At 36.5% G+C, this 27,997-nt stretch overlaps 1 protein-coding gene across 17 annotated transcripts in view; it reads right to left on the bottom strand.

Moving 5' to 3' along the window:
- Positions 1-3,371: 3,371 nt before the first annotated feature.
- ZNF461 (zinc finger protein 461) overlaps positions 3,372-27,997 on the bottom strand; it is a 51,979-nt gene continuing 27,353 nt past the window's right edge. For 9 of the 17 annotated variants that reach the window (XM_072843153.1, XM_072843286.1, XM_072842808.1 and 6 more), the window contains 3 exons: positions 21,766-21,892; positions 20,482-20,577; positions 3,372-5,392 (listed from right to left, as the gene is read on the bottom strand). In XM_072843153.1, coding sequence (XP_072699254.1) covers positions 4,002-5,392; positions 20,482-20,577; positions 21,766-21,892 — 1,614 coding nt within the window. In that variant the 3' untranslated portion in view covers positions 3,372-4,001. Of the gene's footprint in view, positions 5,393-20,481; positions 20,578-21,765; positions 21,914-27,997 lie in introns of all 17 variants that reach the window. The other 8 variants (XM_072844059.1, XM_072843982.1, XM_072843907.1 and 5 more) reach the window with 3 other exon arrangements.

Raw genomic sequence — 27,997 nt, forward strand, 5'->3', positions numbered from 1 at the left:
TTAAATAATAACAGCACGAAGGTAAGTGGGAGCAAACTTGTATTAGAATAAAGAAATGACTCTAGATATTAACTTGAATCCACTATAAACAAAGAGTAATAAAAATGGTAAATAAGGTTAATATAATAAGCTCTATACTATATACTTTGCATCTTCTTTACTCAGCATCTTTTTTTAAGATTTTACTTATTTATTCATGAGAGACATAGAGAGAGAGAGGCAGAGACACAGGCAGAGAGAGAGAAGCAGACTCGTCATGAAGAGCCCGATGTGGGACTCGATCCCGGGTCCCCAGGATCACGCCCTGGGCCAAGGCAGGAGCTAAACCGCTGGGCCACCGGGGCTGCCCTTTACTCAGCATCTTAATTGACACAAATATAAAGTTTGGGTTCATGAACCCATATATATATATAATATATAAAATAACACAAAATGGAGAAGATGAAATAGAAGTAATGGGTAACATTTCTATATCTCTATATTCTAAACTGGAACTACATTAATCCACAGGTAGATTTTGATAACTTAAGATGTATATGGCAGGCTACAGAGGTGAGGGGCACCTGGGTGGCTCAGCAGTTGAGCATCTACCTTCGACTCAGGGCATGGTCCTGGAGTTCCAGGATCAAGTCCTACATAAGGCTCCCTGTGAGGAGCCTGCTTCTCCCTCTGCCTATGTCTCTGTCTTCTCTCTGTGTCTCTCATGAGTAAATAAATAAAAGTCTTTAAAAAAAAAAAAAGCTACAGAGGTGAGATTAAGAGATTCTCCAACACACAAAAACTGTGGGAGTTCATCACCAGTCTAGAACTGCCTTAAAGGAAATGCTAAAGGGAATTCAAGTTGAAATAACAGGACACTAAGTAATGACACAAAATCTTAGGAAAGTATAAACTGAATGGAAAAGGTAAACAGTCAAATTCAGAATACTCAGATATTGCTAAGAGGGCGCATAAATCACATTTGAGTGTAAAAGTTAAAAAACAAAAAATATTTTAAAATAACTAGCTATGACAATTTAATATGTGATATAAAAAGATGTAAAATGTATCATCAATATCATAAAACTTGAGGGGAGGGGAGAGCAGAGGTAAAAGGAGGGCATTTTTATGCAACTGAAGTTGTTATAGCTTAAACTTATGTTTTACATAAGCCTCACAGTAACCACAAAGAAAAAAAATATATAGTAGATATGAGATAGAGAAAGGAATCAAAGTATATCTCTATTTAAAAAAAATCACCAGGGGCACCTGTCTGGCACTTTTGGTGGGGCATGCAACTCTTAATCCTGGGGTTATGAGTTCAATCCCCATTCTGTGGGTAGAGCCTATTTAAAAAATTAAAAATTTGAAAAAAAATTAAAAAGCATCAAATTACAAAGGACGATAGCAGGAGAGGAAGAAAAGAACAAAAGACCTACAATACAGTAAGAAAACAATGAATGAAATGGCAATAAAAGATCTTATCAATCATTAATTAACTTAACTATAAAGAATTAAATTCTCCAATCAAGGCCATGGAGTAGCTGATCAGACCAAAAAGAAGAAAAGAAGATCCCAAATAATGTTGCCTACAAGAGAATCACTTTAGCTCTAGGATACACATAGGCTGAAAGGGAAAGGATAGAAAAAGATATTCTGTGCAAATGATAATCAAAACAGAGCAGGAGTGGTTATACTTCTATCTAAAAATTGACTTTTAGTCAAAATCTGTCACAAGGGTCACATTAAGTGGTCAATTCATAAAAAGAATATAACAATTATAGATATATGTGCATCCAACATCAGAGCATTTAAACATATAAAGCAAAACTGACAGATATGAAGGGAGAAGTAGACAGCATTACAAAGATAGTAGAGAAGTTTAATACCCCACTTTCAACAATAAGCTCTTTCAGACAGAAAATCAATAAGGAAAAAGTGAATAACACTTGAATAACACTTTAGACCAAATGGAACTAATGGACATACACAGAACATTCCATTCAACAGCAGCAGAATACACATTCTTCTTAAGAACACACACAACATTCTCCAGGATACAACCATTAAGACAAGTTTTACCACATTTAAGACTGAAATCATATCAAGTAACTTTTTTGACTACAATGGTTTGAAACTACTAACAGAGGCACCTGGGTGGCTCAGTGGTTGAGCATCTGCCTTTGGCTCAGGTCATGATCACAGGGTCCTGGGATCGAGTCCTGCATCAGGCTCCTCACAAGGAGCCTGCTTCTCCCTCTACATAGGTCTCTGCTGATCTCTCTGTGCCTCTCATGAATAAATAAACAAAATCTAAAAAAAAAAAAAAAAAAAAAAAAAAAACACCTGAAACTACTAACAGGAGGAAAACTGGAAAATTCACAAATATGTGAAAATCACATATTTTCAAGAGTATACACTCCTGAAAAAACAATGATCAAAACAGAAATCAAAAAGTATCTTAAGACAAATGAAAATGGAAACAAATGTATGGGATAAAACAAATACAATTCTAAGAGGGGAGCTTACAGGGTTAAAAGCCTACATTAAGAAAAAAAAAACTTAAGTATGTAATTTCATACCTCAAGGAACTAGAAAAAAATAACTAAGTTGTAAGTTTGCAATAAAGAAGGAAATGATAAACACTTATGATCAGATATAACTGAAAGAGACTTTTTAAAATTTTATTTTAAAATTTTATTTATTCATGAGAGACAGAGAGAGAAGCAGAGACACAGGCAGAAGGAGAAGCAGGCTCTTCACAGGAGCCCAATGCGGGACTCCATCCCGGATCCCGGGATCACGACCTGAGCTGAAGGCTGCCACCCAACCGCTGAGCCACCCAGGCGTCCCAAAAGAGACTTTTAAAAAGATAGTAGAAAAGATCAATAAAACTAAGACTTGGTGTTTTTGAAAAGACCAAGTTGAAAAAAACAGAGAGAGGGTTCAAACAATATTATACACAAAAGAAGAGTGTTCCAATATTGCAGAGCAGGCAATGAAAAGAGTTGGAACAGAAAGAAAATAAAATGATGGTACAATGTCTGTAAATCCCTGGGAAATACAGAAAATAAATTAAAGAGGGCTAAATTTTGAATAACGAGAATTTCATGAGTAAAAGATCATGAAACTATGATTACTCCACTTTTATCCAAATAATTAAAAAAAATTAATCCCTGGAAGAATACAAAAGAATTGACAGCTATTGTTGACCTCATGTAGGTAAAGCAGGTAGCTATAGAACCAGATATTAAGGAAGCTTTACTTTTTACTGTTTGATAACTTTTGAACTTTGTAGCATGTACTTTTATTACCTAAAACATTTTTTTAAATTAAAAAGTCAACGTAACATCAAAACATGGCTGGTAATCTAATCAATGGAAATAAAAGAATGACAAGGTAGAATGTTTATTATATGATCATTTGTGATGAAAAACAGAAATGACTGAATATCTACAGTAGGAAATGGCTTAAAATACAGACATATATCCCATATTAGAAAATCCTAAAGCTTTAAAAACAATGAGCTAGAAATATTCTGAAGCTTTAAAAATAATGAATTAGATCCATATGTAGTCACCTGGGAAAATGTCCACAATTATTCAAATGCAAAAACAAATTGCTATGCCACTACAGGTGGTATGACCTTCCACACATATACAATAAACACTTCATATTTGCAGGTATGTTTGAACAGGAAGGAGCAACACACACATATTGGCGATCTCAAGGATTTGTGTGAGGGGAAGAAATTGTTTTCATTTTATTTCTGCCATGTTTTACTGGTTTCATTAAAAACACTTTCATAAAATTTATTTTCAATACTGGTTATTATAACTCAGAAACTGCACTGAAACCAGAGCAATTTCAGTTTTTTACCTGTTAATTACTTTTCCATTTTCCTGCTTGAAGGTTTTTTTTTCAAGAATTACTGAAATAAATCAATACTAATGAAATTCAGTATTTTACCAACTTTTACCTTGAAGAAAAAAAAAAGAAAACCTGTATTTCTAAAAATAATATCATGATGTTAGACTTGGGTGAGCAGAGAGGAAAGGAAGCCTTACTGGCACCTTAACGGTATGAAGTGCCTTATGTAGATTAAACTGCAAGCCATGATTAAAGGCCTTTCCACACTCATAAGGTTTCTTCCCAGAATGAATTCTCTGATGGTGTGAGAAGCTTGAATGATAGCTAAAGGCCTTCCCACATTCTTTACATTCATAGGGCTTCTCACCAGTATGTATTCTCTGATGTTGAATAAGGTGTGAATGAAGTCTAAAGGCCTTACCACATATCAGACATTCATGAGGTTTCTCACCAGTATGAATTCTCTGATGTCTTTTGAGGTGTGAGCACTGTCTAAAAGTCTTCCCACATTCCTTGCACTCATAGGGTTTCTCACCAGTATGAATCCTCCGATGTAGAGTAAGTTGTAAGCCATCACAAAAGGCCTTTCCACATTCACTACATTCATAAGGTTTTTTGCCAGAATGAATTTTCTGATGGTGAGAGAAGCTTGAGTGATAGCTAAAAGTCTTTCCACATTCTCTACATTCATAGGGTTTCTCACCAGTATGAATTCTCTGATGTATAGTAAGGTGTGAGCGATGCCTGAAAGTCTTTCCACATTCTTTACATTCATAGGGTTTCTCACCTGTATGAAGTCGTTGATGTTCAGTAAGCTGAAAGCCACGAATAAAAGCCTTCCCACACTGCTTACATTCATAAGGTTTTTCACCAGTATGAAGTCTCTGATGTTGAGTAAGCTGTGATCGCTGCCTAAAGGCCTTCCCACATTCCTTACATTCATAGGGTTTTTCACCAGTGTGAATTCTCTGATGCAGATTAAGTTCTGAGCCGTAATTAAAGGCCTTTCCACATTCTTTACATTCATAGCGTTTTTCACCATTGTGGATTCTCAGGTGTTGTTTAAGTTGTGAACAATGAATAAATGCCCTCCAACATTCCTTATATTCACTGCACTTGCTACTATCTTGAATTCTCTGTTTAGTAAGATATGATGTATTAACAGTTTCTGCACATTCCTTACATTCAGAACGTTTTTCTTTAGAATGAGTTCTTTTGTGATGACTAAAAAATAAATGGTAACTGAAGTTTTTCCTACATTCTTTACATTCAAAGATTTTTTCTCTATTATAAAATTCCTGAGTGAGTAAAGTATGTTGGTTAAATATAGGCAAGTGTTTGTGGTTGATAACAAATTGCCTGAAATAGTCTTCCTGTTCCTGTTGTGTCTCAAACTGACTACTGCATTCCCAGATATCTCTGAAAATGGACTTCTCAGGATTATGACTTTTAAATTGTTCCATGATAGTCCATCGGGATGGCTCTGTCTCATAAATGTCTCTTTTTGGAGATAACTTCTTGGCCTCATACCTGGACACCAAGTCTGAAAGATAAGAAACACATTTAAATTGCTAGCTTTGTGTTACAAAAGAAATAAAATATCTATGGTAGAAAAGAGAGGTAACTGAAAAATAAGTCACATAAGAAATGAAAAGCTTGGAGAGCTCTTAAATACCATCATGCAACTAAATGAAAAAAAGGGTATGAACACAGATAAATGAGAGTTCATAGGACAAAGTGAAGGAGTTAACAAGTCAGTAGTTCTGAAACTTTTAAAAAAATATTTTATTTTTAAGCGATCTCTACACCCAACATGGGACTCAAACCCACAACCCCAAGACCAAGAGTCACACACACCACTGACTGAGCCAGCCAGGTGCACCAATGGTTCTGACATTTTGATCTATCTCAGAGTTTGTTGCAATTATGGGTGTTTAGGAAACATTCTAGATAAAATGAAACAGTATCTACCAGAGTCAGTTTTAAAATGAGATCAACTGGGCAGCCCCAGTGGTGCAGCGGTTTAGCGCCGCCTGCAGCCTGGGGTGTGATCCTGGAGACCCAGGATTGAGTCCCACGTTGGGCTTCCTGTATGGAGCCTGCTTCTCCCTCTGCCTGTGTCTCTGCCTCTCTCTCTCTCTGTGTGTGTGTTTCTATGAATAAACAAAATCTTAAAAAAAAATGAGATCAACTGAATCAGAATGTACAAGAGTATATGTTTAACACTTTACACCAAGCCAAAAGATTTTGATATGGAGACTGCTAATTGCTCCCAAATGTATATCGTATATTGATTGAACCTATGGTTTTTAATTGAGAAAAAGGCTACCCAATATAAACACTGCATTTCTTTTGCAGAAGAATATGCAATATAACTGGATTCTGCCTAAAAATATGTGTATTATATAGTAGTTTCTGAAATGTTAAAAGCCAGGTGATCCATGCCCTATATCCTTTATTTTTCCATTTCCTCAGACTGCAATGTGGATGTGGTATCGTGTCACATTATGGTTTTGCAGAGAAGAGCTTCCAAACCAGCTTGGACTTTATTTTTTTTTAATTTTTATTTATTTATGATAGTCATCATAGAGAGAGAGAGAGGCAGAGACATAGGCAGAGGGAGAAGCAGGCTCCATGCTGGGTCTCCAGGATCGCACCCTGGGCCAAAGGCAGGTGCTAAACCTCTGCACCACCCAGGGATCCCCAGCTTGGACTTTAATACAAGAGAAAATTAATCTGCTATATCATTTAAGTCATTATTCTCTGTCACATGCAACCAAACCTATAACCAAACTAAAGTAGCTTCCATTGAACTGAAATGTAAAAATCCAATTCTTTATCATGAGAACACACGGCCCTCTTTTTACTTATATGACCTCATTTTGAGTCCATTCCATTTTATTCATGTGCTACAACAACACTAACCTCCTTTCAACAATTAGGATATCCCAAAGTCTTTCTTGGAGCTTTTCAGAGGCTGTTTCAGAAGAAAAAGCTTAAGACTGATAGCTGTATAAAGCATTCTACTCTAACACATTTTCCCCCCATTTTCCTAATGATCAGCCTTTGGGTTGTTTTCCATTGTTGGCTATTATGATTAGTACTGCTATGATTTCTTTAGGTGGAAATAGGACTTTCTGCTAAATATATACATTTAGGAATGAAACTGTTGTATTATGGGATATACATTTGTTCAGAGTTGACAGTATCCAATAGTTTCATTTTCTTATCACACTGTAAAAGAGTTCCAGTTCCTCACATCCTTACCAACACTTGTTAATGTCTATCTTTTTTTTTAATTAATTAATTTATTTATGATAGTCACAGAGAGAGAGGGGGGGAGAGAGAGAGAGAGAGGCAGAGACACAGGCAGAGGGAGAAGCAGGCTCCATGCACCGGGAGCCCGACGTGGGATTCGTTCCCGGGTCTCCAGGATCATGCCCTGGGCCAAAGGCAGGCGCCAAAACGCTGCGCCACCCAGGGATCCCCTGTTAATGTCTATTTTACATTCAGGCAAACTGGCAGATATGTTATGATATTCTACTGTGGTTTAATTTGCAATTTCCCTGATGACAAGTGAGGCTGATCATTTTTCATATGTTTATTGGCCAACTGGGTATCTTCTTTAATAAACTGCCAACTCAGATATTTTGTCCAATTGTGGACAAAATTTTGTGTGTGTGGATAAATTCATATAAAATCTGCCAGTTTAACCATTTTGAAGTGTATAATTCAGTAACTTTGAATACATCCTCAATGTTGTGCTACCATCAGATCACTAATTCCAGAACATTCTCATCATGCCAAAAAGAAACCCCACATCCAGTCATTTCCTCTTCCCTTCTTACTCCCAGCCCCTTGGCAACCACTAGTCTGCTTTGTGTCTCTATGAATTTGTTTTTTCTGGAAATTTCATACAAATGGAATCATACAATATGTAACCTTTTGTGTCTTTTTTCATTCACTATAATGTTTTCAAGGATCAACCATGTTGTAAAATGTATTAGTACTTCATTCCTTTTTCAATGGCTGAGTAATATTCAATTGTACAGATGTAACATTTATTGTTTATCCATTTCATCAAGTGATGAATTCATTTCATTCAAGTGTCATTTGGATAGTTTCTGGGCTATATTGTTCTTTGTAGGAATTCTTTTTTTTTTTTTTTTTTTTATTTATGATAGTCACACAGGGAGAGAGAGAGAGAGGCAGAGACATAGGCAGAGGGAGAAGCAGGCTCCATGCACCGGGAGCCTGACGTGGGATTCGATCCCGGGTCTCCAGGATCACGCCCTGGGCCAAAGGCAGGCGCCAAACCGCTGCGCCACCCAGGGATCCCTGTTCTTTGTAGGAATTCTTAATATATATTCTGAATATAACCAACATATTGCAAATATCTTCTCACACTCTGGGGCTGGCGCTTTTACTCTCTCACAATACTATGTTTTGATGAATAGAAGTTTTTAATTTTAAGGCAGTGTAATCCCAAGGTCATGAGAATATACTCATATTGTTTTCTTGAAGCTTTTACTATTTTGCTTTTCATATTTAGACCTATAATCTACCCAGATTAGATTTTATGATGTGAGATAGGACTCAAGATATCTAGCTTCTGATGTAGTTATGTACCACTATTGATTGAAAAGACCATCCTCTGCCTTTCTCTGTAATTCATTCCAAAATATTTCAACTCCCATACCTGTTAAAACATTTCTAGCTAAAGTCAATAACAAAATCACTTTGCCAGAATCAGTGCTCTAGTGCTCATCATCACTCTACTTGACTCATTAGCAGCATTTGACACAAATGACCAGTCCCTTTGCTTCCTATATACCATATTCTCCTGATTATCCTACCTTTCTACTTTTTTCTTTTTTTCTTTTTACTTATTTTTTAAATGTTTTATTTATTTATTCATGAGAAACACAGAGAGAAAGAGAGGCAGAGACATAGGCAAAGAGAGAAGCAAGCTCCATGCAGGGAGCCCGACGTGGGATTCAATCCCGGGTCTCCAGGATCACGCCCTGGGCTGAAGGCGGCGCTAAACCGCTGAGTCACCGGGACTGCCCTACTTTTTTCTTTTTAAATATTTTATTCATTCACTCATGAGAGACAGAGAGAGAGATACAGAGACATAGTCAGAGGGGGAAGCAGACTCCCCACAGGAAGCCCGATGAGCACCTCGATCCTAGGACTCCAGGATCACGCCCTGAGCTAAAGGCAGATGCTCAACCACTGAGCCACCCACGCGTCCCCCTACCTTTTTACTTGTACTCAGTTCCCCTTAATGTATCCTCTTCTACTACCTGACCTCTATATATTGGAATGTTGCGGAACCCAGGCTCTGGGTAGCTGTCAATATCTACTCTTTCCTATAACAGGTCTGACTTAAATTCCAGTCATAAACTCCTAAGTCCTAAATTGATAACTCTGACTTTATTTTAAATTGTGGCAAAATATACATAACATAAAATTTACCATTTTAACCATTTTAAGTGTATAATTCAGTAGTGTTAGGAATGTTCACATTGTTGCACAATCTGCGTAACTTTTTCAACTGAAATTCTGCACTCATTAATAACTGCCCCCCCCATTTCTTCCTCCCCTAGTTCCTGACATCCACCATTCTACTTCTATTTGACACACACCACATTTTCCTTATCCACTCACCTGATGATGGGAGACCTAGGATGCTTCCAAACTTTGGCTCTTGTGCATGATGCTGCTAAGAACATGGGGTGCAAATATCTTTTGAAGTTGCTGTTTTCAATTCTTTTGGGTATATATCCAGAAGTAGAATTGCTAAATCATATGATAATTCTCTTTTTAACTTTTTGAGGAATCATTATATTGTTTCCCACAATGGTGGCATTTAAACGCCTACCAACACAAAGGTTCCAATTTCTCCACATCTTCACCAATATTTGTCATTAAAAAAAAAAATTTATTTATTTATTTATTTGTTTGTTTGAGAGAGACAGAGCATGCACACATAAGGGGAGCAGCAGAGGGAGGGGGAGCAACAGAGTGAGAGGGAGAAGCAGGCTTCCCGCTGAGCCCAGTGTGGGGCTCAATCCCAGGACCCTGGGATCATGACCTGAGGTGAAGGCAGATGCCTAACTGACTGAGTCACCCAGGCGCTCCTTGGTTTTCTATAGTAACCATCCTAATGGATGTGAAGTGATATTTCATTGTGGTTTTGATTTGCATTTTCCTAACGGCTAGTAATGTTAAGCATCTTCTTATGTGCTTACTGGACACTTGTATATCTTCTTTGGAGAAACGTCTATTAAAATCCTTTTCCCTTTTTAAATTGAGTTGCTTGGTTTCTTTGATGTTGAGTTTTAAGATTTCTTTCTTTCTTTCTTTTTAAAAATTCCATTTATTTATTCATGAGAGACACACAGAGAGAGGTAGAGGGAGAAGCAGGCTCCATGCAGGGACCCCTATGTGGGACTCGATCCCAGGACCCCAGGGCCATGCCCAGAGCTGAAGGCAGACGCTCAACCACTAAGCCACCCAGGTGTCCCCTGTAAGATTTCTTTATATGTCCTGGATATTAACCCCTTGTCAGATATGATTTATAAATGTTTTCTCCATTCAAGAGGTTGCCTTTTTACTTTATTGATTGTATTCTTTTATGTATATACTTTTAGCTTTTATCTTGTATTCAATACAAATCTAACAAAAATCTCTACAGTATTGCTTAAGGAACTTAAAAAATATATTCAAAAATATATTTGGAAGAACAAACATTTAAGAACAGCCAAAATACTACTGAAGATCAAAGTCAGATAATTCATCCTGCCTATGATAAAGACATCATAAAGACTTAAAAATTAAGAAAATGTGGTATTCAGACAGGCACTGAGCCAAGGAAAGACAAGAAGCAGACCCACATAGGAAGCATTAGAGATCAGTGATGAAAGACTAATTTAATAAATGATATTAGAACTAGCTACAGCTATAAAAAAAAAATCACTCAGGTTCCCTACCATATATTATAAATACATAAACTCTAGGTGGATTAAAGACCTACAAGTTAAAGGAAAAGTTGTAAAGCTTATGGGAAAAAATGTGCATATATATTAAGAGCATACCTAAAGGTAGAATGGATTTCTCAAACAAGACACAAACTGGCTAACTAGAAAAAAGATAACCTAAAAGAAAAATTGGCAAAATATATGTTTAGGCATTTCACAGAAGAGGAAACACTAACAATCATGCAAAGATGCTCAAACTCATTAGGAATTAAGGACATTCAAATTAAAATATAATGAGGTATCATTTTATACTCATTAGATTGGTAAAACTTAAAATATCTAAGAATTTTACTCATTGTTAAGATGTTGAACCAAAATTATTAAACATTGCAGTGGTAATGTAAATTAGTGCCAACACGCAGGAAAACAATTTGGTATAACATAAAGTGGAAGATGAACATGTTCTATGATCCAGCAATTCCAATAGTAAATATAGCCTGGAGAGAATCTTGTATTATTTGATTCAGGAGACATGTAAGAATGTTCATTGCACCATTGGGCATACTAGCAAAAACTTATGAGCCCAAATTGTAACAGCCAGAAATTTGTAAAATGAAACATTATACAGCTGTGAAAATGAACTCAGGCATAAAACAATATGGGGAAATTATTATAAACCATGTGGTATGAAATAACTAAATCACAAAAAACACATCTCAGTATCATCTTTGTAAAACTTAAAAATAAGCAAAACAGAACAAATAGTATTTAAGGGCATATGCAAATGTCATGAGCTATTTTTAAAAACAGAATAATCATAATAAAATTCAAGATAATAGTTACCTTTAGAGATGTAGCAGGGAAGGGACCAGGGAAAAGCATATAGGTAGCTTGCATTGCATTGGTAACATACCAATTCCTAAATAATTCACCAGATAGACTCCTCAGATTAAATAAAACATCCCATTCTCTTTGGAATACACTGTGTCAGGATCCAGCAAGATCAGTGGTACTAGTTAGTTGGCTACAAGTATCCAAGATGATCCCAATGGTCAAGTTGTATGCCTGCCAGAAATCAGCTGTGTTTGTTCCCCTCCCTATATATACCAAGAGATGAAATGAATATGAAACCTGGTTGTTTCACTAAACTGTTTTGGAAAGATCACATAATGGCAATCATTTAAGAAAAGGGAAAAAAAAACGCTACAAGAAAAAGACTGGTGGTGGTGACATAAAAATGAAGTACTCCACACACACAGTCTTTATGATCTTCCCCTTCTTTAAAAAAATCAAAGCAAATATCACACAAAATGAACATTCTAAAGTTCATTTTATTTTTATTTAAAAAATATTTATTTTAGAAAGAGTGTGCGAGTGCACAAGTGGAGGGAGGAGCAGAAGGAGATGGAGAGGAAGAGAATCTCAAGCAGACTCTGTGCTGAACACAGAGCCTGATGAGGGGCCTGACCTCACAACCTGGAGATGATGACCTGAGCCAAAACCAAGAGTCGACACTTAACCAACTGAGCCACCCAAGGACCCCTAAAGTTCATTTTTAAAGGAAAATTTAAAATCTCAATAACAAAGATTGTGTAGAATCCCTCTTCCCTGCTTCTATCCTAGATAAAACCAAAAACCCTCAAAATTACCTTTCATACAACAGTAACTTTGAAAGCTGGAAGAAGGTTAATTGATTTGGACTCCGTGGACTTGAGGAACTACCACACGGTGAGTTCCCTGGGTTTTCTTTTCTTGCCTGTTTTTTTATTGTTTAAATCCACTATAATTAATACAGAATGTTAAATTAGTTTTGCATATACAATATAGTGATTCAACAATTCTATACGTTATTCAGTGCTCATCACATTTAAGGGTACTCTTAATCTCCTTCACCTATTTCACCCGTTGCCCCAGCCACCTCTGGTAACCATCAGTTTGTTCTCTATATTTAAGAGTGTTTTTTGTTTTTTTGTTTCATTCTTTACACAAGTAAAATCATATATTTGTTTTTCTCTGACTACTTTCACTTAGCATTATACCTTCTAGATTCATCCATGTTGTTACAAATGGCAAGATTTCATTTTTTTTATGGCTGAATAATATTCCATTATATATATATATTAATATATGTATACATATATATTACATCTTCATCCATTCATCTATTGATGGGCACTTGCATGCTTCCATATCCATGCTATTGTAAATAATGCTGCTATAAAAATGCTGCATATATCTATCCAAATTAGTACTTCCACATTCTTTCTGTAATTACCCAGTAGTGGAATTACTGGATTACATGGTAATTCTATTTCTAGCTTTCTGAGGAAACTTCATACTGTTTTCCACAGTGGCTGCACCAGTGTGCTTTCTAACCAAACATGCATGAGAGTTCCTTGTCTCCACATCCTTGCTCACACTTTTATTGTTTTTGTGCCTTTGATTTAGCCATTCTGACAGGAAAGATGTAATAGATACCTCATTGTGGTTTTAATTTGCATTTCCCTGATGATCTGTGACGCTGCACATCTTTTCATGTGTCTGTTGGCATCTATATGTCTTCTTTGGAGAAATGTCTGTTCATGTCTTCTGTCCAATTTTTAATTGGATTATTTGTATTTTGGGTGTTGAATTGTATCAGTTCTTTATATATTTTGGATACTAGCCTTTATCAGGAATGTCATTTGCAAATGTATTCTCCCATTTGGTAGATTTTCTTTTAGTTTTGTTGATTATTTCCTTTGCTGTGTAGAAGTGTTTTACTTTAATGTAGTTCCAAGAGTTTATTTTATTTTTACTTTTGTTTCCCTTTTCTCAGGAGACATATCTAGAAAAATATTGGTACAGCCAATGTCAAGGAAATTATTACCTATGCTCTCTTTTAGGATTTTCATGGTTTCAGGTCTCATTTTGTAGGCTTTAATCCATTTTGAGTTTATTTTTGTGTATGGGGTAAGAAAGTGGTCCAGTTTCATTCTTTTGCATATGGCTGTGCAGTTTCCCCAACATTAGTTGTTGAAGAGACTATCTTTTTCCCATTGGATATTCTTCCCTCCTTTGTCTGAGATTAATTGACCATATAAATCATGGGTTTATTTCTGAGTTTTCTATTCTTCTCCATTGAACTATGTGTCTAATTTTATGCCAGTACCTACTGTTTTAATTACTACAGCTTTGTAGTATATCTTGAAATCAGCTATTGTTTCTTCAGATAAATTTTCTGCCCTTCTCTCTCTCTTCTCTTTCTGGGATCCCTACAATGTGAATATTATTGTGCTTGATGGTGTTGCTGTGTTCCCTTAAACTATTTTCATTTATTATTTTTTTCTCCTGTTCAGCTTAATTGGTTTCCATTATTCTGTCCTCCATGTCACTGATCCATTCTTCTACTTCCTCTAGTCCTCTACTTATTCCATGTAATGTTTCTTAAATTTCAGTTGAGTTCTTCATCTCAGATTCGTTCATTTTTATACCTCTTTGTTGAGGGTTTCACTGAGGTCCTCCACTCTTTTCACAATTTTAGTTAGTATTTTTATGACCATTACTTTAAATTCTCTATCAGTTGTATTACTTATCTCTGTTTCACTTAGGTCTGTCATTGTCATTCTGTCCTACTCTTTCATCTGGGACATATTCCTGTCTCCTCCTTTTATCTAACTCTCTGTGTCTATTTCTATGTGTTAGGAAAGTCAGCCATGCCTCTTGCTCATGAAAGTGGTGGCCACGTGAAAAAGAGGTCCTCTAGTACCCTGCAGTGAAGTGTCCTCCATTCATCAGAACTTGGCACTTCAGGGGTGTCTCCTATGTATGTTGCATGTGCCCTACTGTTGTGGCTGAGCTGCATTTGCCTTCACTCTAGTCATCTGAAAAAGTTCTCTTTGTCTGTTGTGAGCTGAGTTTAGTCCTTGTGTTGTTACTGAGCCAGTAAGAGGCTGCTTTGGGCTTAGGTTGGCCCAGAGCAAGTGCTTGCCAGAGATGCAGTAGCACTGAACTTCAGGGTGCTCTCCTTGTGTTTTTTCTGAGAAGCTGTCATTGATGAACAGGGCCTGCAGTCAGAGCAGATGTCTGCCCCCAGCCCACTGCTAAAGCCTCAAACTGATGTGGTTATCTTCCTCTGTCCACATGGCAGGATACTTTGGAGTGGTGCTGGCCCCTGTTGGAAGTGTCTGCACACAGTCATACTTGTGGTACTACTTTGGAGAACTCCTGCCAGGCCAAGTTGGAGAAGTGAGGTCCACAGGAGAACAAAGGGGAAGGCGTGTAGTGTTAGCAAGGTTTGCACTGGTCTGCAGTGGGAGAGAACCTGTAGCCACTCTGAAGAACTGCTGAAGGAGGGTCCATAGGAGAGCATGGGGACAGGGTATGCTGTTAGCAAGCTAGACTGTTTTGGCAGTCTTCGAGTCATTTTCTGAATTATTCACATTGATGTGTTATCTAGGTGTATCTAAGGGATGAGATAAGCTTAGGATACTCTTACTCCACCATCTTTCCAGAAAGTTTTCCCCTGGGTTTTCTTTTTATTTCTTATATACCCTCATAATGGGCACTGGACAGCAGCCCTGCAACCTGGAACCATTTAGAGGTGCACACACACAAGCCAAGAGAAATCTACTTTCTCCAGCCAAAAGACCAGGATCAGGGAAGCCCAACAGACTTAGTGGGATCCCCAGTACCTGCTGCACAACCTAGACCATAGTAACAGTTTCATCAGCCAGCTGCAGTTGGAGCAAGAATTCTGTAACTGATGTATCAGTAGCTGCAGCAAGAGGAAGTCTTTTGATGTTCAAGCCCCCAGTTCACAACCAGAGCACTGGCTGACAGATCAATTCACCCAGAAAGGAACCATTATAGAGTCTTGCATCTCCCTGACCTCTGCCCAGTGGCATAAGGAAATCCATGACCAGTGCCTTCTGATCTCAGTGAAGCTAAATGTATCTCAATGACCTCTGCCTCCCTCATCCCACAGAAGATAGCATAGCTACACTGGGGATCCACAGAAGCTTTCTGTCCTTGCAGAAAACACTATCAGAGATTGAGCAGGACTTCCAGCAGTACTAGAGATTTAAAGCATATCAGAAGAGCATTGAAAGGGCTCTGAAAACTAAGCTTCCATTAGAACCAAGACTTATTAAAGTACACCAGATCTATACGCTAAAACAAACAGCATGACTCCCTACTAAAATCGATTTAAATAGAATCAAAACTCACTTCACATAAAAATGAAAATGTTGAGGATACAACAAATCACTTGTCATACCAAGAGTAAGGGAAACCAATATCCAAAGGAGAAAAGACAATCAACTAAGACCAATACCAAGGTCTAGCTGACAAGGCTTTTAAAGTAGTCTTCATAAAAAATGACAATTACAAACTCTTTAAACAAATAAAAAACCAGAATATTTCTTTAAAAAAAAAAAGACTTTATTTATTCATGAGAGACAAAGAAAGGGGCAGAGACACAGGCAGATGGAGAAGCAGGCTCCATGTAGGGGAGTCCTGGGACTCTAGGATCACACCTTGGGCCAAAGGGAGGCGCTCAACCACTGAGCCACCCAGGCGTCCACAAAAACAGAATATTTCGTAAAAAAATAGTACTTATCAAAAAGAAGGAAATGAATTGAAAAAATATAATGGCTGTGATAAAAGACACGCTAAATGGTAGCCAGAGTAGACATAACAGAAGCTGGAAATCAGTGAACTTAAAGACAATTTATATAATCTGAAAAACAAAGATAAGAAGGCTTAAAGAAAAAAATAGTCTCATTCCTTGTGGGATAATAACAAAAGATCCAACATTCATATTATCCAATTCCCAGAAGGACAGGAAAAAGACTGTGGGGCTGAAAAAAGTATTCAAAGAGGTAACAGTTGAACTTCCAAAATTGCACACAAATCTATAAATTCAAGAAACTTAGCAAATAGCTATTAAGAAAAATCCAAAAACAAACAAACAAAACAAAGACACCCATTTCTAAAAACTAGACAAAGAAAAACATTTTTAAATAGAAACATACATTATATATTGATGATAAACACCAATTCAAAAGACTGGATTTCTCATTTGAAACTATGGAGACCAAAATGAAACAGCACAACAGTCTTCAAGTTCTAAAAGAAAAGAACTAAAAAAATAAATAAATAAAAAATAAATAAAAGAACTGTGAACCTCAAATTCTATACCCATTGAAACTATTCTGATTTTTAAAAGATTTACTTACTTATTTTAGAGAAGGAGAGAGTGCGTGGGGTGGGGGAGAGGCAGAGGGAGAGGGAGAGAAAAACTCAAGCAGACTCTGAGCTGAGCTTGGAGCTTGATGTGGGGCTCAATCTCACAACCCCAAGATCAATCTGAGCTGAAACCAAGAGTCAAACACTCAATTGACTGTACCACCCAGCCACTCCTCCATTGAAACTGTTCTTAAGGAATGAAGCAGAAATAAAGGACAAAGGAAAACTAAGAGAATTTATTGTTGCACACATGCCCTTAAAGCATGGGTAAAGGAAGCTCGCCCCACACAAAGAAAATAACATTAGAAGGCTTAGACCTTCAGATAGGAAAGAATAATAGAATGAACAAAATAGAAGAAAACATATGATGCTATCTTTTACACCATGAGTTTCTTTAGTCCTATTTAATGGTAAAGCAAAAATTTTAACACTATCTCTTGTAGTGATCTTCAATGTATGTAGAAGAAATACTTGAAACAAATATACCAAAAAAGTGGGGAGAGTAAAGCGATCTAAATGGATGTAAAGTTTCTACATTTTACTTGAAGTGGTAAAAAATAAAAACCAACAGGCTGTGATAAGTATGTACATATATGCTAATACTTAGAGCAAACAATAAATATAAAAATACAAAAGCAACGTATTAAAAAACATAAATCAAAATGGCACTCTAATAATGTTTAAGTAACCCACAGGTAGGCAAGAAAAAACAAACAGAAGAACAAGAAACAGAAGAAAATAACAAAATGGCACATTGAAGCCTTAACATATCACTAATTTTTTTCAATAATTATTTTAGAGGTAAATGGTATAAATCACAATTAAAAGACAGACATTGGCACAATGGACAAATAACATGGTCCAACATGGTGACTATAAAAATCTCATTTCAAACACGACATAGAGGGTTTAAAGCAGGAGTGGAAAAATACATAGCATGTACACATTAATCAAAAGAGCAGAAATTGGGCAGCCCTGGTGGCGCTGCGGTTTAGCGCCGCCTGCAGCCCAGGGCGTGATCCTGGAGACCCTGGATTGAGTCCTACATCAGGCTGTCTGTATGATGCCTGCTTCTCCCTCTGCCTGTGTCTCTGCCTCTCTCTCTCTCTCTCTCTCTCTCTCTGTCTCTATGAACAAATAAATAAATAAAAATCTTTAAAAAAAAAAGCAGAAATTTAAAAAAGAAAGTAGAAATAGCTATATTAATATTAGGTAAAATAAACTTCAGAATAAAGAAAACTAATAACCACCATTGACAGAACTTCAAAATACATAAGCAAACACTGGGATAGCTACAAGGAGAAAGAAACAAAGCACTTTTATACCTGGGGATTCAAATACCTTACCTTCAGCAACTGATAGAACTACCAGACAGAAAATCAGCAAGGACATAGAAGAACTGAACAAGACTATCAATAATAGGATGTAATCAACATTTATGGAACATGTCACCCAACGACAGCAGAATACACAATGTTTTCAAGCATACAATGAACATTCCCCAAGACAGACCACATTCTAAGTCATGAAGCAAATCTTAAATATAGAAGAATCAAAATTTAAAAAAAATGAAAAATGAAAAAGAAATAAAAGAATCAAAATTACAGTGTATGATGTGTAGTAAAGAATTTAAGCTTGCCCAAAGAGAGATCTGGCTTTGTCTTCATCTCCAGGGAGAAAATCTCCACAAATAATGTCTTTGTTTACGACCACAACTAACAATGGGATTTATGATATAGACTTTGAGCCACATGGTACCAATTCTCCTCCAGAAAGACAGGAATCCAAAGGTGTCAGCTTCACCTCCTGAGAAGCTGGAAACTAAAGGCCAACCACATGGGCAAGCCAACCCAGAGCCCAACTTTTGTTCTGGACACCAAGATTCAGATTAGTTTTCTTATTTGGCAATACTACATGCATATAGTTACACACAGTTGATAGGAAAAATTAGCACTGTCCATGACTCCACTGGGTGAGTCCAACTGGAAGCTCCATGTCTGGAAACCTTCTGGGGTCTGCCCATGTGTTTCTTCTCTTGGCTGATTTTAATCTGTATCCTTTTGCTGTAATAAACTATAACCGTAAGGATGACAGCTTTCACAGTAAGCTCTATGAGTCCTTTAGTGAATTATCTAAGGATGTTCTTGGGAATCTCTGAAACTGTTATTGGGTAAAAAATAAGAGAAGACTGTGGACTGTTCCCTCTTTTACATGGGCCATAATGGAATCAAATTATAAATCAATAAAAGAAAGGCAATAGGAAAATCCCTAGACATCTCCAAATAACACACTTCTAAATAATTCATGGGTGAAAGAGAAAGTCTCAATAACAAGAAAAAATTTGTAAGGATTATGAGGACATGTATATATCCTTTATATATATGGATATATATATAATGAATTATAAGGATAATAAGAAACCGCATATAACTTTACGTTCATAACCCCTAAAACTTAGAAGAAATGGACCCAACTCCTTGAAAATCTGAAACTACCAAAACTCAGCCAATATGAAATAGGTCATCTGAGTAGTCTGGCAACTATTATACTACACCATTAGAACATATGTTCTTGATCTACTACTATAACACTTAAAAAAAGGTATTCCTGTCAGCTAGTAAAGAACTTTGTGGGAATTTTTTTAAAGATTAATAAACACTCTTTTGATTGTGTCCTTTGATGAATTGAAGATTTTAAGTTTAGTGTACTCCCATTTGTCTATTTTTGCTTTGGTTACCTGTACCTTGCTTGGTGTCATATCTGAGAAATCACTGCCAAATCTAATGTCCTGATATTTTTTCCCTGTTTTCTTCTAGTTTTAGGTTTTAAATTTAGTTCTTTAATCTGTTTTGAGTTAATTTTTGTATATGGTATAAGTAAGGATCTAACTTTATTCTTTTACATATGGATATCCAGTTTTCCCTACACCATTTGTTAAGGATACAGTACTTTGCCCCACTGAATGGTCTTGGAACCCTTATCTAAAATCATTTGGTCATATATCTGAGGGTTTATTTCCAGACTTTCTACTCTATTCCACTTTTTTTCTTAAGATTTTATTTATTTATTTAGAGAGAGAAAGAGTATGCAAGTGAGGGGAAGGGCAGAGGGAGAGAAAGAGAGAAAGAATCTCAATCACATGTCATGCTGAGCATGGAGCTCCATATGGGGCTTGATCTCACAACCCTGAGATCATGACCTGAGCTGAAATCAAGAGTCAGACATTTAACTGACTGAGTCATTTAGGCGCCTTTATTCTATTCCTCTAATCTATATGTCTGTCTTTATGTTTGATTATAGGTAATTAGTTTTGAAATTAGGTTTTCCCTCATTTGTCTAAAATAGCCTTACTGCTCAACATTCTGGCCAATTGGCCTACTCCTTGAAATAGCTTCCTGCTTCCTGATCATTACTCACTCACCTGTGCACCATCCTCCTGTCACTTCCCTCTCAACCATCCAGGGCTCCTTCCCTTGCTCTAATGAAGAGATCACAGCTGGCTTAGATATAGAAAGTCCTGGTTGTAGGAAAAGAAATGGAGACAAGTGGAAATCAAAGTACCCAAATGCTGTGATTCAGAATTGATAAAATAATAAACTACAGCACAAAATGGTATTTGATAAAATCTAAAGAAGAAAAAAAAATTAAACACTCATATTTAGGTAAATTCATGATAAAAAACAAAGCAAATAAATAGGTTATAAAATACTATTTAAATCAGATAAGTTTTCTGTCCCTACTTTGCTATAAGGAAAAAACAACTTCCTGAGTATACTTATTTCAGATATTTTTCTTTTTTTTTTTAAACTTTTATTTATTTATGATAGTGAGAGAGAGAGAGAGGCAGAGACACAGGCAGAGGGAGAAGTAGGCTCCATGCACCGGGAGCCCGATGTGGGATTCGATCCCGGGTCTCCAGGATCGCGCCCTGGGCCAAAGGCAGGCGCCAAACCGCTGCACCACCCAGGGATCCCTATTTCAGAAATTTTTCAATGTTAAATGAAAAGTTCTTAGAATGTAACTCTCAAATTGTTTAAAAGAGCACATTTGTTATAGGAAATAGAATAGTGTTCATTTGAGCACTAAATAGTGATATTTCTTGATCCAGGCCATCATTACATTGGGAAAGCTAAAAAGTTTCACACCCAGGATCCACGTGTTTAGTTTGAACCTACACTAGTGCACCTGCAGGTTTAGCAGAGCACAAATGAAACAAAAGATAAAGTGGTTTCTTTCATCATTAACTAACTGATAACTTAAAAATTAACATTAGTATTAAATAATTAAGTTATTAAGCATAAGCTTTCATGGCAGGGAATTCCAGTTCTGTTCTTTAATCTTCAAGAAAGAACATCAATGATAAGGACCAGAGGTGGGCAGCCCTGGTGGCTCAGTGTTAGTGCTGCCTTCAGCCCAGGGCGTGATCCTGGAGACCCGGGGTCAAGTCCCACGTCAGGCTCCCTGTATGGAGCCTGCTTCTCCCTCTGCCTGTGTCTCTGCCTCTCTCTCTCTGTCTCTCATGAATAAATAAATAAAATCTTAAAAAAAAATAGGGAAAATGAAAATGCACCCCCATCTAGGTGTGCTCATTTCTACACAAAGAAAAACTCATCTAGTTATTTGAAAGGCAGTCCTAAAATTCATGGTAAAGAAAGCAGAAATTCAAAGAAACAGATTCCAAACTATACGAGGCAGATAACTTTACCCAGTGAAACCAAGTTGCTATAGTTCTCCAGCATCACATCTTTGTACAAATTCCTCTGCGTAGGGTTCAAGCATTCCCATTCTTCCTGAGAGACATCTATAGCCACATCTTTGAACATCACCAACCCCTAAAATGATAAATCACAGTACTATTTTTGAAATTATAAGAATATTTTTCAAAAGGAAGAAGAGGTGCTAAAAGAAAGCATGCAGGAAAAGGATAGTATATATAGTATATAGTGAGTATACAGGCAAAGGTTGGAAGCTTGTGACTAAAAGCAATTTAATGGAAATGAAGCAGAGTGCCTACATGCTCTCAAAAATTCAATTTTTGGGGCAGCCCGGGTGGCTCAGCAGTTTAGCGCTGCCTTCGGCCGAGGGCGTGATCCTGGAGACCCGGGATTGAGTCCCACATCGGGCTCCCTGCATGGAGCCTGCTTCTCCCTCTGCCTGTCTCTGCCTCTTTCTCTCTCTCCTCTCTGTGTTTCTCATGAATAAATAAATAAAATCTTTTTTAAAAATTCAATTTTTGCAGACACATCCTCTGGCATAGGACGGAAAACTGTTAATCAGTCATCTAGAAATTTAAAAAATTAAGTAGAGGCTCCCAATTAACTAGTTGGAAATTTTTTTAATGTTTCCAGAATGTCTTATGAAAACCTCCGTCTTGAGAAAAAGGACTCAAAGATTTTTCTTCATCATATGCATTTTTACTTCTCATGCAAATTATTTAGTCAATATCCAGTGCAGATTGTATTTTCCAAGGATAGATAGAACAACTCCCATCCCATATTTTCTTCTTCAGTGTAACCTTGACATGCTCTCATACCATTGTTGTAAGGTCTATGTCCTCTGCCCTTGAACCTGATCTTGGGAAAACAGTTGTGACTTACCCAACTTATAAAGTATAGCAGAAATGACTATGTGACTTCTGAAGCGATTATAAAAATGCCTCTCCACCCAGTGAGAATACCCTACATCAATTCCCAAAACGTCTATTTAGAAAGATTAAAATTGTGGAAAAGTTCAAAGATTTCCCGTGTATGATTCAATTACCCATTTTTCCCTAACAACACCATTTCCTGTGAGGACATCTCAACTGGATGGCTGGTTTTTCTCCTATAACCTTACTCTGTCCGCAATTTCATTGTGTCCTCTCTTCTCATTGCAGGTGCCAACAACTGTCCCTTCTTATCTAAAATCTAATGTCATCATTTCATCAGACTATACGTGATTATCTTTACCTACTGCAGTGATGTAGTAACATCCAGATTTTTCCCCCTCAGGAATTTTAGCTCCTGGCTCAGTGCCACTATCTCCAATATGACTTCTATCTTAATTGTCAGTGATGATATGTCTTCCACTCCAGTTCACTCTTTATATCACTACCCTATACCTTGTCATCAATAGTAACTTCAACATCTCCAAAATATCCTTCTCTGGTCACTTTTACATTGTCACTTACCACATTCATACCTCTTCTCCCAATTTAAACTCTGTATCAACTAATCATCCAACTTCATAATGGCTCCTAATGTGAACTTCCTTTTCACACTTGCTTAGGAAAGCTTGAATCTTAGATAAATCTCTCTTCCTCCTCTATTACAGTATCTATGTAGCCAAATAGGACTAGAGAAAATCACTAACCTTAATGACAATTTTTTATTTTTATATTTTATTTTCCTTTCTTAAATGGCTCAGAACAAAAAAGAGAAACATTCAGATGTCTTACTGCTACCTTTGTCCTTTCCATTTTGTCTCCCACCTCCTCACCTGTTTTAGATAAGCAATTTTATAAGTTCCTTTGTATGGCTTTGCAATGTTTTTAAGCAAATACAAATACACATACGTATTATTTTTTAAAACCCTTATACAAGGGATCCCTGGGTGGTGCAGCGGTTTAGCGCCTGCCTTTGGCCCAGGGCGCGATCCTGGAGACCCGGGATCGAGTCCCATGTCGGGGTCCCGGTGCATGGAGCCTGCTTCTCCCTCTGCCTGTGTCTCTGCCTCTCTCTCCCTCTCTCTCTCTCTCTGTGTGACTATCATAAATAAATAAAAATTAAAAAAAAAACCTTTATACAAAAAAAAAAAAAACCTTTATACAAAAGATAACATACTATAATATATACACTGTTCTGTATTTGATTTTTAAATTCTAAGATTAATGGTTTCCTTATTTTTCTATAGGTACATATTATTTTTTAAAAATAATTTTAAAAAATTTTTAAAAATTTATCATAGCTTATTTAACTAGATGTCTATACACAGACACTTGGTTGTTTACAATCTTCTGCTCTAACAAACAATGGTGCAATGAATACTCTTGTAAATACGTTATTTTGTATACATAAAGGCATATCTGTAATAGAAAGTCTCAGAAATCAGATTGTTAGGTCAGAATGGAAAATGCATTGGTCATTTTAGTAGATGGTGTCAAGCTGCCCTCTACAGCAACTGGACCATTTTGTCAGGTGCAGCAATATATGAGAGTATCCATTTCCTCACAGCCAAGGCAGCAAAGCATTTTTTAAAAAGATTTTACTTATTTATTTATGTATGTATGTATGTATGTATGTATTTATTTGAGAGAGAGAGAGAGAGGCAGAGACACAGGCAGAGGGAGAAGCAGGCTCCACGCAGGGAGCTCGATGTGGGACTCGATCCCAGGACTCCAGGATCGCGCCCTGGGCTGAAGGCAGGCGCTAAACCACTGGGCCACCCAGGGATCCCCTAAGGCATTTTGTTAAAACATTTTGTTTCTATCAATTTAATATGATAAAGAAATCATATGTCAGAATTTTAATTGGTATTTCCTGAATTATGAGTTGAGTATTATTCTTTTTTAGGGTCTTTTATATTTATTTTTCTTAGAAATTTCTGTTCAGGTACCTTGACTCTTTTCCTACTGGGCCATCAGTCTCCTTCTTAAATTTCTTAGTCTTTATAAATCTGATAAGTTCAGTGCCTCTATATGAATTGAAATACTTTCTACATTTCGACATTTCTCTTCTGACTTTGCTTACTAGTTTCTTGTCATGCAGAAGCTTTTTATTTTTATATAATCAAATCATTAAATACTTTCTCTTTAGTTCCTACAATTTTGAGTCCTAGTTAGAAAGTCCTTCCTCACATCAAAGTTATGAAGAAGTACTCCCATGTTTTAGTCCAGTAATGTTATGATTGCATTTTTAAAACTTAAATCATTCAATTTAATTGGGGTTTACCCTATATGGTAGATGAGATATAGATTGGGCTTTATCTTTTCCAAAATGGCTACCTAGATATCCAACACTATTTATCAATAGTCTATCTTTAACCAAGGAGAGAAAAGAATTGTATACGAAAATTGTAATATGCTGATGAAAGAAACTTAAGACACAAAAAATGAAAAGATATTCCATGCTTAAGGAATGGAAGAATTAACATTGGTAAAATGTCCATACTACTCAAAGCAATCAACAGATTCAATGTAATCCTTTGAATCCCAATGGAATTTTTCAGAGAAATATAACAAATAATCCTAAAATTTGTAATGAAACCATCAAAAAGACCTCAAATAGCTAGAGCAATTTTGAGAAAAAGAAACAAAGCTGGTGGGCAGGCCCGGCTGTCTCAGCGGTTTAGCGCTGCGTTCAGCCCAGGGCATGATCCTGGAGACCTGGGATGGAGTCCCACATAGGACTCCATCTTCTGCCTCTGCCTGTGTTCCTGCCTCTCTCTGTGTGTGTCTTTCGTGAATAAATAAATAAAAATCTTAAAAAAAAAAAAAAAGAAACAAAGCTGGACACATTACATGTCCTCATTCCAAACCACATTACAAAGCTATAGTAATCAAAACAGTAGGATATTGCCATAAAAATGGCACATAGATCAGAAAAACAGAATAGGGGCCCACACATACATGGTCAATTAACTTATGACAAAAGAGCCAAAAATATACTATAAAGGAGAGTCTCTTCAATAAATGATGTTGGGAACACTGAACAGCCACATGGAAAAGAATCAAATTGTACCACTATCTTATATCATACATAAAAATAAACTCAAAATGGATTAAAGACGAATATAAATTCTGAAATTACAAAACTTCTAGAGGAAATCATAAGTGCTAAAGATACTTGGCAATAACTTTTTGGATTTGATACCAAAAGAGCAAAGGCGGGATCCCTGGGTGGCGCAGCGGTTTGGTGCCTGCCTTTGGCCCAGGGCGCGATCCTGGAGACCGGGATCGAATCCCACATCAGGCTCCCGGTGCATGGAGCCTGCTTCTCCCTCTGCCTCTCTCTCTTTCTCTCTCTGTGACTATCATAAATAAATAAAAATTAAAAAAAAAAAAAAAAAAAGCAAAGGCAAGAAAAGCAAAAATAAACATATGGGACTACATCAAATTAAAAATCTGCACAGCAAAGGAAACCATCAACAAAAATAAAAGGGAACCTACATGGAGGAAATTTTTGTAAATCATGTATCTGATAAGGGTTTAATAACCAAAATATAAAGAACTCCTACAACTCAATAGCAAAAAACCCCCAAATAATCTGAATTAAAAATAAGTAAAGGATCTGAGAGTAGACATTTCTCCAAAAAAGACATAAAAATGGAAAACAGGTACATGAAAACATGTTCAAAATCACTGATCATCAGGGAAATGCAAATTAAAACCTAATGAGATATTGCCTCACATCTGTTAGAATGGCTATTATCAAAAACACAAAACATAACAAGTGTTAGCAACAATGTGGTGAAAAGGGAACTCTTGTCCACTGTTAGTGAGAAATACAAATTGGTGAACTTACTACAGAAAATAGTATGAAACTTCCTCAAAAAAACAAAACAAAAACAGAACTACCATGTGATCCAGCTATTCCACTTCTGGGCATTTAATCAAAAGAAATTAAAATATCTATTTGGAAATATATTGGGACCTCCATGTTCACTGAGGCATCATTTAAAATAGGCAACACATAGACACAAATTAAGTATCCTCCAATGGATGAACAGATACAGAAAATGTGATACACACACACATATACAGGAATACTATTCAGCCATTAATAAAAAAAAATAAAGGAGGGGCACATGGATGGCTAAGTCAGCTAAGTGTCTGACTCTTGATCCCAGCTTAGGTGTTGATCTCAGGGGCCTGAATTCAAACCCTGCATTGGGCTCCACACTGGATGTAAAGCCTACTTAAAAGGTGGGGGGGGGGGGGTACCTGGGTGACTCAGTCAGTTAAGAATCTGCCTTTGGCTCATGTCATGATCTCAGGATCCTGGGATCAAGCCCTGCATTGGTCTCCTCACTCAGTGGGGAGTCTGCTTGTCTTTCTCCCTTTCCTTGTGCCCCTCCCCCTGCTCATGCTCTGTCTCTTAAATAAATAAAAATAAATAAAACCTTTTAAAAAAAGGAAATCCTACCATTTCCAACAATTTGGATGGACTCTGATGGCATTATAATAAGTGAAATAAGTCAGACTGAGAAAGACAAATACCATATGATCTCACTTATATGTGATATCTAAAAACAGAAAATAAAAATCAAACTCATAGATACAGAGAACATATTGTTGGTTGTCAGAGGCAGGGGAGGTGGTGGTGAAATGGATGAAGCTGGTCAAAAGGTATAATCCTCCAGTTATAAAATTAATAAGCCCTGGGGATACACAACATACAATGTGGTGACTATAGCTATTAATACTGTATTGTATATTCAAAAATTGCTAAAAGACTAGATCTGGAAAGTTTTCATCACAAGAAAGAAACCTTGTAACTATATGTGATAATGGATATTAACTAGACTTAATGTGGTGATCATTTTGTAACATATACTAAACCACTATTTTGTGCACCCAAAACTAACAATGTTACATGCCAATTATCTCAATAAAAAAAGTCTATCTTTAGCCTGCTCTTTTAAGATACCACTTTTATCAATGTTAAATTATCATATGAAGGTATATTTCTAAATTTTTCAATTCCGTTCCCTTGATCTATTTATATACCAGTACCATGATGTTTTAAGTGCCATACTTTATATTATGTATAATTATATGAATTATCGAGTAGAGCTAACTTCTTCTCTAAGAAGAGATTAACAAGATCCAGAGTCATAGTTAACAAAATATAATATATAATGTTGAGTATACAATTAAAATTATTAGAAATAATTACTAGTAAAAGATTATTAGAAATGCAAAAAAAAAAAAAAAAAAAGATGAGAGAAACTCACTTACT

The sequence above is a fragment of the Canis lupus genome, chromosome 1 (assembly GCF_048164855.1).
Source record: "Canis lupus baileyi chromosome 1, mCanLup2.hap1, whole genome shotgun sequence".
In the NCBI taxonomy this organism is placed as follows: Eukaryota; Metazoa; Chordata; class Mammalia; order Carnivora; family Canidae; genus Canis; species Canis lupus.